This window comes from Apus apus, chromosome 7 (assembly GCF_020740795.1).
Source record: "Apus apus isolate bApuApu2 chromosome 7, bApuApu2.pri.cur, whole genome shotgun sequence".
In the NCBI taxonomy this organism is placed as follows: Eukaryota; Metazoa; Chordata; class Aves; order Apodiformes; family Apodidae; genus Apus; species Apus apus.
In genome coordinates this window covers 13,962,310-13,974,524 of record NC_067288.1, presented here as the reverse complement: position 1 = coordinate 13,974,524, position 12,215 = coordinate 13,962,310, and the positions used below count along the sequence as shown (strand labels likewise).

The 12,215-nt window shown below is 38.7% G+C and overlaps 1 protein-coding gene across 1 annotated transcript in view; it reads right to left on the bottom strand.

The window, feature by feature from the left end:
• The window catches only part of ABCA4 (ATP binding cassette subfamily A member 4), a 66,075-nt gene that overhangs the window by 40,897 nt on the left and 12,963 nt on the right, over nt 1-12,215 (bottom strand). Inside the window, exons 7-12 of the mRNA XM_051625157.1 lie at nt 11,059-11,198; nt 9,846-9,962; nt 8,882-9,079; nt 5,136-5,341; nt 4,151-4,327; nt 1,609-1,831 (exon numbers count right to left, since the gene is read on the bottom strand). Of these exons, the coding sequence (XP_051481117.1) occupies nt 1,609-1,831; nt 4,151-4,327; nt 5,136-5,341; nt 8,882-9,079; nt 9,846-9,962; nt 11,059-11,198 (1,061 nt within the window). The remainder of the gene's footprint in view (nt 1-1,608; nt 1,832-4,150; nt 4,328-5,135; nt 5,342-8,881; nt 9,080-9,845; nt 9,963-11,058; nt 11,199-12,215) is intronic.

The window sequence follows — 12,215 nt, the reverse complement described above, 5'->3', positions numbered from 1 at the left end:
TCTTATCGAATATGACTTCTCTCCCAGGCAGTAATGTTTCAACACCTGAGGTCATCACAACAACAAATCCTTCATTTAACTTTATCCCTGCTCTTGGATTGTGACTCATGTTAGTACACCAAGCTGTGCATTTTAAATAAAACTACTTGAACTATTATAATACATTTTCATTAATCTTTTTTCATCTCCTCCTCAGTCCATTTGCTTGATATGCAGATTAGCCAATGTAAGGAAACCTGACAAAATACCTCTTAAAAGAAGAAAAACAGGAAAATTATAAAGCTTCTGCATAAAGCTTCTAAATTATATTCAAACTCCAGATGGGTATCACAGCTGAAGAACCCAGGTGCACTTTCTGAGAGATCCTTGTATATTAACCCACTGGGTGAACTTTTATTGACCCTTCTTCCTTATAGACTTTATAGATTAAATGCTACCTCTCAAGAAGAGCATGGACGGCTGCTGATTATCTATTTACTCCTAAAAACCAATGTTGAGACCTATTTATTAGGCTTAACTTTGTTTTGAGCCTTAAGGCTATAAACAGGTCTCAACACTGTTGCAACATCTCACTGGGTCTCTGGGATGATTTAGTTCTCACCAGAGATATAATCTCTCATAAGAATGTATTTACAAAAGTGCCTCACATTGCCATAGTGAAATCCAGGAAAGGAAGTGAATTACAGGTACTAGCACATTCCTCTCTGGTATTAACTACCTCTTGATTATTAATTAAACCCATGTAGCAAATAAAGTAAGCTTTCTCTATTCACCCAAACTGTAACAGAACTGCAAGGAACTATAACAACTCATCAGGGCAGGCTGATAATAGAGTGGATAGAACCCGAACTATGGATTTGAACCAGTACCAGTTCCCCACATCAGGAAAGATGCAAGGGCATTCTTCCTTGTCAAAATGCTACAGATTAATATAACCAAATACAGCAGCTAGGAGGAAATTTGTTCTCAGGTAACAGAAATAAGAGGTAGTCATTAGAGACAATATCCAGACTGTTTAGAAAAATTACAAAAATAAGAGCAATTCTAAGTCACAGAGGCAAAAGGGTGTTGTTTGTTTTGTGGGGTTTTTTTGTTTGTTTTTTCCCCAAGCTGTCCTGAAAGTTCTGTCCTCACAGGTTTTTTCAATTGAAATAGTGACATGATTTCTAAGCAGGCAAGCACTAATGCATAAATATATAGAATATAAAAAACATATTATACATACATATATAATATATGCTATATACATAAATTAACCCTATATGATTAAAATTTCTCACATTATGATCCCTTCTATTTAAAGCAACAATTACTATTTTTTGGAACATCTGCTTCTGTCGACAGGAAATACAGTATCCAGAGTAATCAGCTTGATACTGTGTGTGGGATCTCACAATAAACCTTACTAGTGAATTTATCTTTCTGTCTCTGCCGAGTGCTGATGCTGTCAGGAGATCTGCTCAGAGCGTGCCTGCTTTGTGCTGTGATCAGAACTGACCACCAGCCCCTCCCATGTCTCTGTGAATGGCTGCTGCTCTTTCTCAACAGCAAACGGGTGCAAACCAGCAGTGCAAACACAATAGCAAGTTTGAGAGTGGTGATCCTTACCATGATCAGTGCTGTGAGGAGGAACGTGCTCACAGCCATCATAGTGAAGCTGTCTAGGAACCAAGTGCACCAAATCACTCCATTAGTTATACCCCTGTTCTTCATAGCCTCTTTCAGACGCATCTCCTTCTCCAGCACGATACTCTTCACAGTCATGGAAACAGAATATATCCAAGCCAGCACCATGAAAATGGGAAAGGCGCGGTTTAAGGTGATCATGAAGCTACCAAAGCAAGAGGAGAAAATTTAGTTCAATTTAGCTAAAGCAGAGAAATAAATAAAAATGAAAAGGGATGGGGAAGAATGCATTTATTAAACATGGGACTTGAAATTCTCAGTGTAAACATCAATAACACATCACTAGTGAACTTCACAAGCCATCTACATATTAATGAACAAAGGGTTCTGCACTCCCACGAGACAGATAAATATTATTTCTGTTTTGCAAAGAGGCTCTAAGGGTTACTGAAGGCTACAAAACATGTGGTAGCTCACAAAAATATATCTCACTTCACAGTGAATTGCCATAATGCTTTTACTATGATACATAAATAGTATTTTAAGACATATGCTGATGTTAACAACAGGGGAGTGTCACTGTCTTTTTATGCTCCCAGCATTCACTGGCAAAAGAACTGAACAAATTAAGCATTAAAAGTATCAGGTGCTGCCAACAAGGCTGCTGAAATTTCTACAAAACATGACTTGGGGAACATGTTTGGACTGTCCCACACAATATCACTTCCAAAACAACAGTACTGGGACAGGCTGCTGTGATCAACCTTTCATGTACTGTGATGAAGGCACTGCTCCCTTTCTCTGTCCCTGTCCCTAGATTCCATGGCTGCTCATCCCTAGCAGATGCTCCTTTGCGAAGCATGGCCCCAAGTGTGTTGTCAGGATGAGAAAGAGATTTTGGGGTGAAAAAGCTGAAAACATTTTCTGTTGATTTGTGGTTGCAATTTTTCAGTTACACTACTCTGAAAACAAAATGTTTTTGATTCATTAAAGTTCAAAAGCTTAGAGCTGCTAACAATAAAAAGCCCTTCAGCTGACTAAATCTGAGCCCTACAGAACTGCATTTCTGCCATCCTATCATAGCTACTCCACTGTAAAAACAAAAGGAAAATCTTCATTTTTCTCACCAAAAATTCCTGAAGGGCAATCTGTCCCACTGAAACAAAGCTATGCTTTTGTGCAATGGCCTAGGTTTTGCCTGTTGGTGGACACATGTAACACAGCACTAGGCCATGCATAGCACAACATACTTGTTTACCAAGAGAATGTTCTTTCTTCACTTAAACCAGGTGCTCTGCAGAGGCTATCACCTGGTTTGGGTATCAGCCCTGAACTGTGTGTGGCTGCTGCAGGCTTCAGAAAACTTCTGCACAGATGGGGCTTCTGCCTCTGCAGTATGGGCAGCATGGAGGAAAAACCAGCAGGCTTGCCAGGACATTTTGTCAGACTAACGGGTAAGGACTGATGGAAATGACAGGTCAAATAATGTATTGCTGCATCCTGCCATTATCTGAAGTACTAGCATTTGTCTGCATAAAGCACACTGACAGAACATGAAATTATTTCTATAGTGCTGTTTGATTTGGTCTTTTTTTTGTTTGTTTGATTGGTTTATATAAGTTAAATGTATACCAAGAGTTGCACCAGCAGATTGCAGCACTGGAACAGATGCACTGTGAACAGGGAAGGACATCACTTCATAAAATCAGGAGCACAAGTGCTGTTTCACACAGTGCTAGTAGGGGTTCACAGCATCCACAGACCCTTTGCCTCCATGTGTCCATGAAATCTTCACACCCAGGAGCAGAGTCTCTTTCAAAGAGACAACAAACCACCTCTTTCTTCTTTGGCTTCTTCTTTTCTGCTCTTCAGCAGGGAAATAAAGTCCCGGTGCTCGCAATAATTAACTGCAGCCACAGTCTTGGAATCCTAACTGAAGGATGCAGTGTATGCTCTAGCATGGGTGAGTGCCTTTTGCTCAGTTTTGCAACAGGCACCAGTCCTATGCTATAGCATGAGGCTTTGTTTTAGTTAAAAACTTTTTAGAAGATCCCATTTTTGTTGGGACCTGAGTAATCACAGGGGTAGTTTCAGGGCTGATATTGTTAGGGATCAAAGTGTTATAGTTGGGGTGCCCTGTTAACAATGGATTCTTGATGTAATCAATGTGAATGTTTACATTAGGTTATTATTATTGCCTGGAAAATTAGGTAAAAAATCTTCAGATTATTTTTTTTTTAGTTTCGTATGATGCACAACACTGGAAGGAAACTGCTGCTTCCAAGGGGCCAGTGTTTACTGTTCATTGTAGGACTCTCGTTGCCTGGATGCAACAAAAGCCAAGATTGGGATTAGGGGTAGAATTCTGGCAAAGGCAGCTTCTGGAGTATGGGTTATCGCAGGATAAGGAAAAGAACAAACTCATTCAGTTATGTCTCTGTTTTCGGTCTCACACATATACCTTAGTCTTAAAGCACCCAGCGATCCCAGTATATCAGAATTAAGACAAACTGCTTTTACTCACACATCATCCACAAAACATGGATATGGCATTTGCTGCAGATAAATTCCTAATGGCACTTCAGTTTTGGTGTGGGTCTTTATAATCCCATGATCAATCATGTCTTGGAGATATGCAAAGCCTCCCCAGATATAACGTAAGTCATCCACAGGATCAGCTCTTGGACCAGGATCCCAGTACCTTAAAAGAAAATGCACATGGAAATCATTTGGGCAAACAGTAGCTTTAGAGGGGCAGGGGGGAAATAAATTAAAATAAATTAAAAAGTCTTAGCTGCTGAAATTGTAGGGGCACTGCCTGGAGATGTCTTTTCTAGATTTTGGTCTATCAGTCCAGATTGCTTGATAAAGTATATAACCTGAACTGTTCTTTTGTTTCCTTTCATTTTCTCTACACTGACACAGAACAGCAATTTTGACCAAAAGTGCACATAAGTTAATAAGGTAGCAGAGTAACTGTTCTAGAATAGAAATAACTGTATTTGAGATACAGTATCCTTAGAGATTAAACTGAAACAGCTGAATTGCAATTACCAGACACCATTATAATTCTCTGTGTAGACCATCCTGAGAAATAATTTCTGCTACTCCTTTAAGTGAGTCCATTTGAGGAGGACTTGAGAAGAAACAGCAGAGTATTTCTGCTGTCCAGGTGGAGGAAAGATGGGTCACAATCCATGTAGCCCTTTCTTGTCTGCTTCTCCCAGTGATGGAGCCAACTAAAAACTTAAGCAGGTTACTGAATAGATTCTGAGCAGAGTCATTCCCTTTGCCATGTATCCATGTGCCTACCCACTGCCTGGCTTAACTGTCACAAGACTGAAACAACCTGTGTCAGTACCTGGAGATGGATTCTGAATTGTAACACATACTAACTGTTGGTGAATATAGTTGGTTTACGTGCATGTATGCAATGCAGGTTCTAATGTCTTTATGTCTCTCACATTCATGTCATGACAGGCAAGAACTGAGAAGGAACTACCACTTACCTGTCTTTGATTTTGTTTGTTTTCTCCACTGCATCTATGTCCATCCGGATCTTGTATTTCACATATGGTGGAAGACTCCTGCTTGTAGGTTCTATATCTGGAAAAACCACACCAGCCCAGAATTTGTTTTCCTCCAGCAGATGAAGGGCTTTATGAGTCAGTTGACTTTCATTAAGATAACCTTCAAATTTATCCAAGGCCAAGCACTATGAATAATCACAAAGAGAAAATTCATATGAGAACAAAGAAGTATATATTAAAGAAACATCAGTGGCAGAAAACAGAAAAGGGAGATAGGTTCTTCTGAAGCCGTTGCTATTTTCAGCTTTAAAAGCTTATGCTAAACCTATTTGAAGTTGATTCTCTTCTTCCTGAAAACTTCCCCATTCTTAGTCTAATTCTTATGAAAAATTCAACACACACATATCAACACAATCTCAGAAACACCACTGTCCCTAAGAAGAACTGTAAACCTCAGATTTAGCATTGCTATGGTCAATGTGAGTGGATGGAATGATTTTGAAAGCAGCTTATTCCTGATATTTAGGGATTGCCTCATCCAAGCTCATCCCAACAAGTAGGAAATAAAGCAAGAGTGGTTCCTAAAGCAGGAGCTGCTGTTGCAGTTTAAGTGTGATGGGGCAAGTTTAGATGTACATGTACAAAACATATAGCCAGTACTAAGCTCAGCCAAAGCCTGTGGTGACACCTTTACTGATTAGACAGAATGAAATTATTTATTTATTTAGATATATGTAAGCCATGGTAATCATCCAGTCATGGAAACATGGACACTGCCTCTTGGACTGTACTTGGGAGGTTCACTCAAAAAGGCAAGTAACTGAATTGGAAGGGCTAAAACTGCAGCACAGGTGAGGTCCCAGTATCATGAACTGTCTACACGGTCTGCATCCAGGAGATAAAATTAACTTGGCTATACAACAAATCTGGCCACAAGAGCTTTTTAGGAGTCAAAACACTATCCTTTTTCAAGTTTTGGGACATTTTTTTTCACCTAGAAAGTGCCTGAGTGAACACCAGGAATCTAAAAGATGACTAATCCACACAAAAAGCACATTAGCCATGGACTTCAGCTGAAAAGCACTTCATCAGCTGAAGCACTGGCAAAGTCAGAGCATAAATCCTGGAGCCCAGTGAAGTTCTTGCTAAAGTTTCAGCATTTCCACAGCAAAATCTCTGTAGTGTCTGGAGGACTATTCGCTGTTTTGTTGTGGTGAGGAATTATTTTCAAGGTTCTTGTTGCAGATGTAGAAGAACTTATGTAGTTCTCCAGGGGAACCTGTCAGAATGGCTCTGGAAAAGTACTGACGGACAACTGATTTTGATTAGATTTTTCACTGCAGAGTAGGCAGTGTCTGGACTGGGCTGAAGAGCAGCACAGCCTTTTTTATTCAAGGGCCCAGTCAAGGAAGCAGCAATAAGCGTGCGAAACAGAAAACACAAATGCTTATAGATCTTCTGTGTGAGTAGAACGAAACCAAAGCTTGTATAAGAACATAGGCTAAGACACTAGCGTTGCAATAATTTACACAATTTGAAAGTGAAAAAAAGATTGTAATTTTGTACCGAAATTGTAATCTACTAGACAAACGCTAGAATTTCTTCCTCTTAACATGAACTGTGTTCAAAACAAAGACTGTATGCTCTGCCTAGGCTTTTTGCAGTTAATTGCAACACAGCTTGTGCCTTCATAAATCTCACTATGTAATAAAAAAAAACCTACTCATCAACCACTTGAAGAAAATTATTTCAGATCTTCTCCCAGTAATTAACAACTTAAAATGGTCCAATGAAGATGGGAAAACCGAAACTAAAATACTAAGAACAAGTTTGGAAGATAAAACCAGAAAATAATAAGCATATAGTGCTGACTAGGTAGCTCTCACAAACAGTTCAGCTGTTCTGTGGCCTAAGGTAATCAAAGGGAAGAACACGAAATTCCTGAGGTGACGAGGATGAGCAACCACTGCCTAATTTGTGGGATTTTTAGTTGCACCACGACTTGCTGCAGAGATCTGGTCTCCAAAGGTGGTTACTGGCAGCAGACTTCTCCTCACTGAATACCATGGTAAGGAGTAGGGTGTCCCTGAAAGGGAGCGATTTGTTCCCATTGTGCTTGGCACAGTGTGAAAACATTCTCAAATGCTAACAAGTCAGTGTAAACAGTAGACTTAAAAGAATAAGCTCATTACAAAGAACTTTAAGACACAAAGATCTATTACTGTGTACAGTAACTGCTCTGATATTGTGGATGTTCCAGCACTAATCTGCTAAAAGCAATATATTTCACTCAGCTTAAGTAAGAAATAATTCTGCTAACAGGATGCAACAAGATCATCAGAAGAATCAGTACAGCTTTGTGCAAAACTTTTATTGTTCTCTCTTGTACTAGCTATTGGAAAGCAGATAAAAAACTCAGTTTCTACCTCCTTGTGGGAGATGAATGGTCTTTTAGACTGAACTAGGCTGGAATTAGGAGAGCTATGCTTGGCCCTGTTGCCTACAACTAGTATCATTTTTTTCTGTAAGCTTGAGACTGAGAGCTTATTTAACTATTAAATAATAATATCTTCACTTTTCTTTCACAAATGCTTGTAAGATATAATTCATCTCTATAGAGACTCTGACCCTCACATCATAGAATGGTTTGGATTGGAAGGGCAGATGCTAAGTGTTGAGTTCCCAACTATTAATATTATTGCCAACAGCAACAGTTTTTTAAACTCTTGGAGTTAATCTTCAACATTGCAGGGTCCACTAGTTTTGTGTGGGCTCCTAAGTTTACAATTAGACTTGGCATTACACAGAAGGTTAATGCAGATCTAACTTAGCAGGAATCCACCCCATCTCAGGTCCACTTCCAAACATCATTCCCCGCAGTTAAAAATATACAGGATAAAAACAAAAACTAAATGTACCCAGCTCTGGGAAGGAATAGATGCAGCAGTTTACCTAGCCCTCTAAAGAAACAGAACCTTTTTTGCACTGGATTTAGTCTGAGTCTGACGTACTCGTATCACAAATTTAAATTGTCCATACCATACTCTTACTAAACTATCTTCTGAAATATTTTTACAATCACTTGATATTTTCATCTACATTTTGAGCATTTTAAAATTTACATAATGAAGCTCCACCTCACTTTCTGCACTGTGGCTCTCAAAAAGCCTCAGAGAGTCACACTAAAGACAGAACACCCTAGAGAAGGGAGGTTCAGATTCCAGGAAAGAGACACAGCTTGTCAGAAGTGTCTACAGAACAAGTGCAAACTCCCTCATTGGTTTCAATGGAATTTTGATCAGGTGCTTTAAAATCTGAAGGGAAACATAAACCGTTAACTATTAGCTTCTCTGGTTCTGGTCTTACTGACATTAGTGGCCTGTCAGTTATTAGTACTTACAAAAAAAAAAAATATTCCTGCAGGTTTTACATTTGCTTTCTGCCTCGCAGCATCAAAATGTGTTCAGACATTCAACCAACATTTTTAATATAGCACCTGGGAATCATCAAACTGAAGGTTTTTTTCTTAATAATAAGTTATTAGTTTTCATGTGCTGTTGTATAATTTTAAAAACATGCTTTTAATATTGAGATTAAATTTGAAACAAATTAAGATCTCTTAAGATTTTAACCTTCTTGTCTGGTGCCAAGGATTCCAAGTACTGCCTACCCCGCTTTAAGATATTCTCTTCAAGAATTGGTAGCAGTGGGAGGGCTGACCTTACCTCCAAATACTGACTGAGCACACGCAGAGCTTGGTCTGCAGCTCTGAAGATGTTCCGCCAATCAAAGTCTGCCATTCCCTTTTCCCGGCTCTCTGGAGACCCATTGTGAAGAAAGTTGATTATATGTTCAGCTGTTAAGCCTTCAGCACCCAGTTGACTGTTCAAGAAGTCCCTCACTGTAGGGTGCTTCAGAGAGTCCTGCAGAAACACATCAGGACAGCTTCACTACAATGATCCTTTTCACATGGTCTGGTTAGCCAGAAAGGATTCCATTTCCATATTTCTTTCTGAGCTATTAAGTAGTACAAAAGGGAATGGTAACGAATTAAGTCTAGAAATGAGCAATTGCATAGCTGAATGGGAGGTGAGACTTGAAGAGCAGATGAAAATAAATTTACCCTTGACTATTGCATTGCTTCCCTATAAGTGAGAAGGTAATTGTAATAAATGTCTAATCTAATATAGAATAGTGTGGAAAAACAAATGTTTCCTCTCATATGAACTGCTTTATAAACTTTAACTACAGATATCAAAGTCTCATCTAAGTCAGATCCAAGGGATGTGGAAATAAGCAATTTTCTAATGTAAATCTCTGGGCCCAGCAAAAACATGGTCCTACTGCCTTCTTTGCCTGTGTAGAACCCAAGAAAGCAAGTTGTCTGTTCTTGAAGGACATTTTGGAGAGACAGGGAAGCAGCAATTGCAGCCTTTATTACTAAGTCATTCACCAGATTCTAGAGTGTTCAGATCTGAGGTTTTGTCTCTGAGGAGCCCAAATGCCTCTAAAAGTAGCCTTCAAACCAAGCCCAGTAACTAGTCCAACAGCTTTAAAAGCCACAGATTCCTTGCTGCAAAGGCTGTGCTTCCAGCCAAACCTTCCAAATGAATTGTCTTCTCCCTTAGTAAAAATAAAGGATGGTGAAAGGCTGCTCTTACTGAGTATCCCTGCTAAGTTATAACATACACGGATCATATTCATTTGCAGGCTGTTTTGAAAGAAGTACCACAGCTGGGGTCCTACTTCTTCCCAAGCTTTGGTCAGAAGCCTCAGGCGTTCAAGTTCTTCGAAAGTGGAGTTTGCCTGAAGAATGAGAGAGCATATAAGAGTGTTAGAAAGCTAAGGAGATAAACAAACAGAATTTATGATCCAGCTGTTCAGTGACAGCAAAACCTGTAACTTACAAATGTAGTTTTAACCTTCAATACTGAGGAAACTTGTTAAAATAGTGGAAAGGTTAATAATTGTCAGAAAAAGAATTTGTAAAATCCAACTGGAATCAAAGTAATTTAGGATAAATTTCTGTTTCATGGGTAAGGGAAAAAAGTGCACATTAACCCCAGTTAAGTCAAACTCCTTTAAATACTCAAGTTTTAGGTAGAATGATTTCTTCCTCTCTTTTTCCCCTTGACTATTTGTCTCCATTAATAACTAAAGAGAAAGATGAAAAAGTGGGTAGATGAACAAATGGGAGGCAGTTGGAGAAGACAGATACTCTCATAGTTAAGATATAAAGATTTAAAATGCTGGGCTGCTGTAAATCTGATGTTTTCCTGTGTGAACTATGAGCAGCAGTTCTCCTGTGCCTTTAATAGACATTGACAGGAAATTAATTGCTGGCTATGAGGTGGCCAAAACCTAGGTCATAGGTGACCTTAATTTAACTGCTCAGATTAATTTACCCCAACTTCAACCACTCAGCTGAAGAGCCCAGGCTCCATCCCATTTTCATGAAGTGAAAGTTATTTGTCATTACATCAGATATAATACTAAACCATGATGTTTTAATTGTTTTGTAATCTCTCAGTGTTAGGTCTCAAGGAGTCCATCCAAGCCTCATAGCTGCCCCATTTAAATATTTACTGGCACAGAGCTGCTGATACTCTTATGTCTGTAAAATATATATAAATATGGCTATTTTTACTATTGTAAATGGGGAATCATGCCAATGAAAGGCTGCTTGAGCTGGAAAAAGCATGTATTGTGGACCAAGGTGGGATGAATCAGTGAAGATCTGTTCATTTTTAAATTAAGAGTAACTGCCCTTCCTCTAGAACAAATGGAGTCTTGAGGAGAAAATCTGATTAAGTTGTGGTAGCTGAGTCACTCTCTTTCAAAAGATGTTTCTTAGTATGCAGTTTTTTAGAAGTATACATTTTTGTATTCTAGAAATTCTTACATTTTTTATGATTTGCCGTACAGAAGGTGAATCAGGAGCAAAGAGGATTTTTCCCATCAGCAGGGGCTTCACAGCACTCCAGGCTATTTTGGTTAAAGGGTTTGATTCCAAGTTCTGGATCACTGTGTTACAAAAAGGTGCTAAAGACAGAAAGAAAGACAGTCTTTATGTAACCCTACTCAAATCCTACCATATATGATGTCCTGCAGGGCATTTTACTGGACATATGGACAATTCAAACCATTTTGAATCTGAATGGGTTACACACATTCTGTAATGTAGAAGTACAGTGTCTGAATAGATGGCACAGACTATTAAGTAGATATTGGAGTTGTAAAACAAACACCATGGAAACTGGAAGAGTAAATAATAAATTTAACCTTTTGAAGGGTGTTGTTATTTGTATGGTATTTCAAATGGAAGGAAACTAGATGGCTCAGATCTCACTGAACAATTTTGAGCTCAAATCGCTTTTCCAAATGACTTAGTTCTTTCATATTGTTGTTGATACTGATACAAAGCTATTTTTTCTCCTATTAATAGTTAATTCGTACACAGCACAAACTATTGGACTGGATATCCACCAGGCTTGGATGTTGAACTCCAGAACAGTTTTGAATGGGATCCTACAGTAACTTAAAACTAAACATTTTAATGTAAACATTTCTTTCTTACTCCTGTGCTATGGAATAATTAGTTTACTTGGGTAGCATTCAACTGTTTTGTTCCATGGCTGAAGAAATGGAGTACAGTGCCTTTTACAGGTCTTTTGAAGGTTCAGACTTAAGTAGAGCCAAGGATCGATATGAACAGTGAAAGGTAGGAGTCTCTCTACAGGCAAAGTGCTCACCTGTACTCTGCCACCATGCAACCATAGCTATCTAGCAGTAGTGACACAAATTTACTGCCAGATGTAGTACAACTCTTAGTACGGAAGAAAAATTGCTGGTGGTCTCAATGTAGAGAAAGGTAGAGAAAAACTAAAACAGCAAACAGAAGGGGATATGATTGAAAAGTAATGTATGGTAGAAAAGATAAAATTGGTTCCTCTTTGCATTCTCTGGTATTACAATAGCAAGAACATAAGTGAGGAAATAAAAGAAACAAAAACTGGTAAACTGATATATTTTCTGTGTAAGATTAAAGTGTGCTGTAGA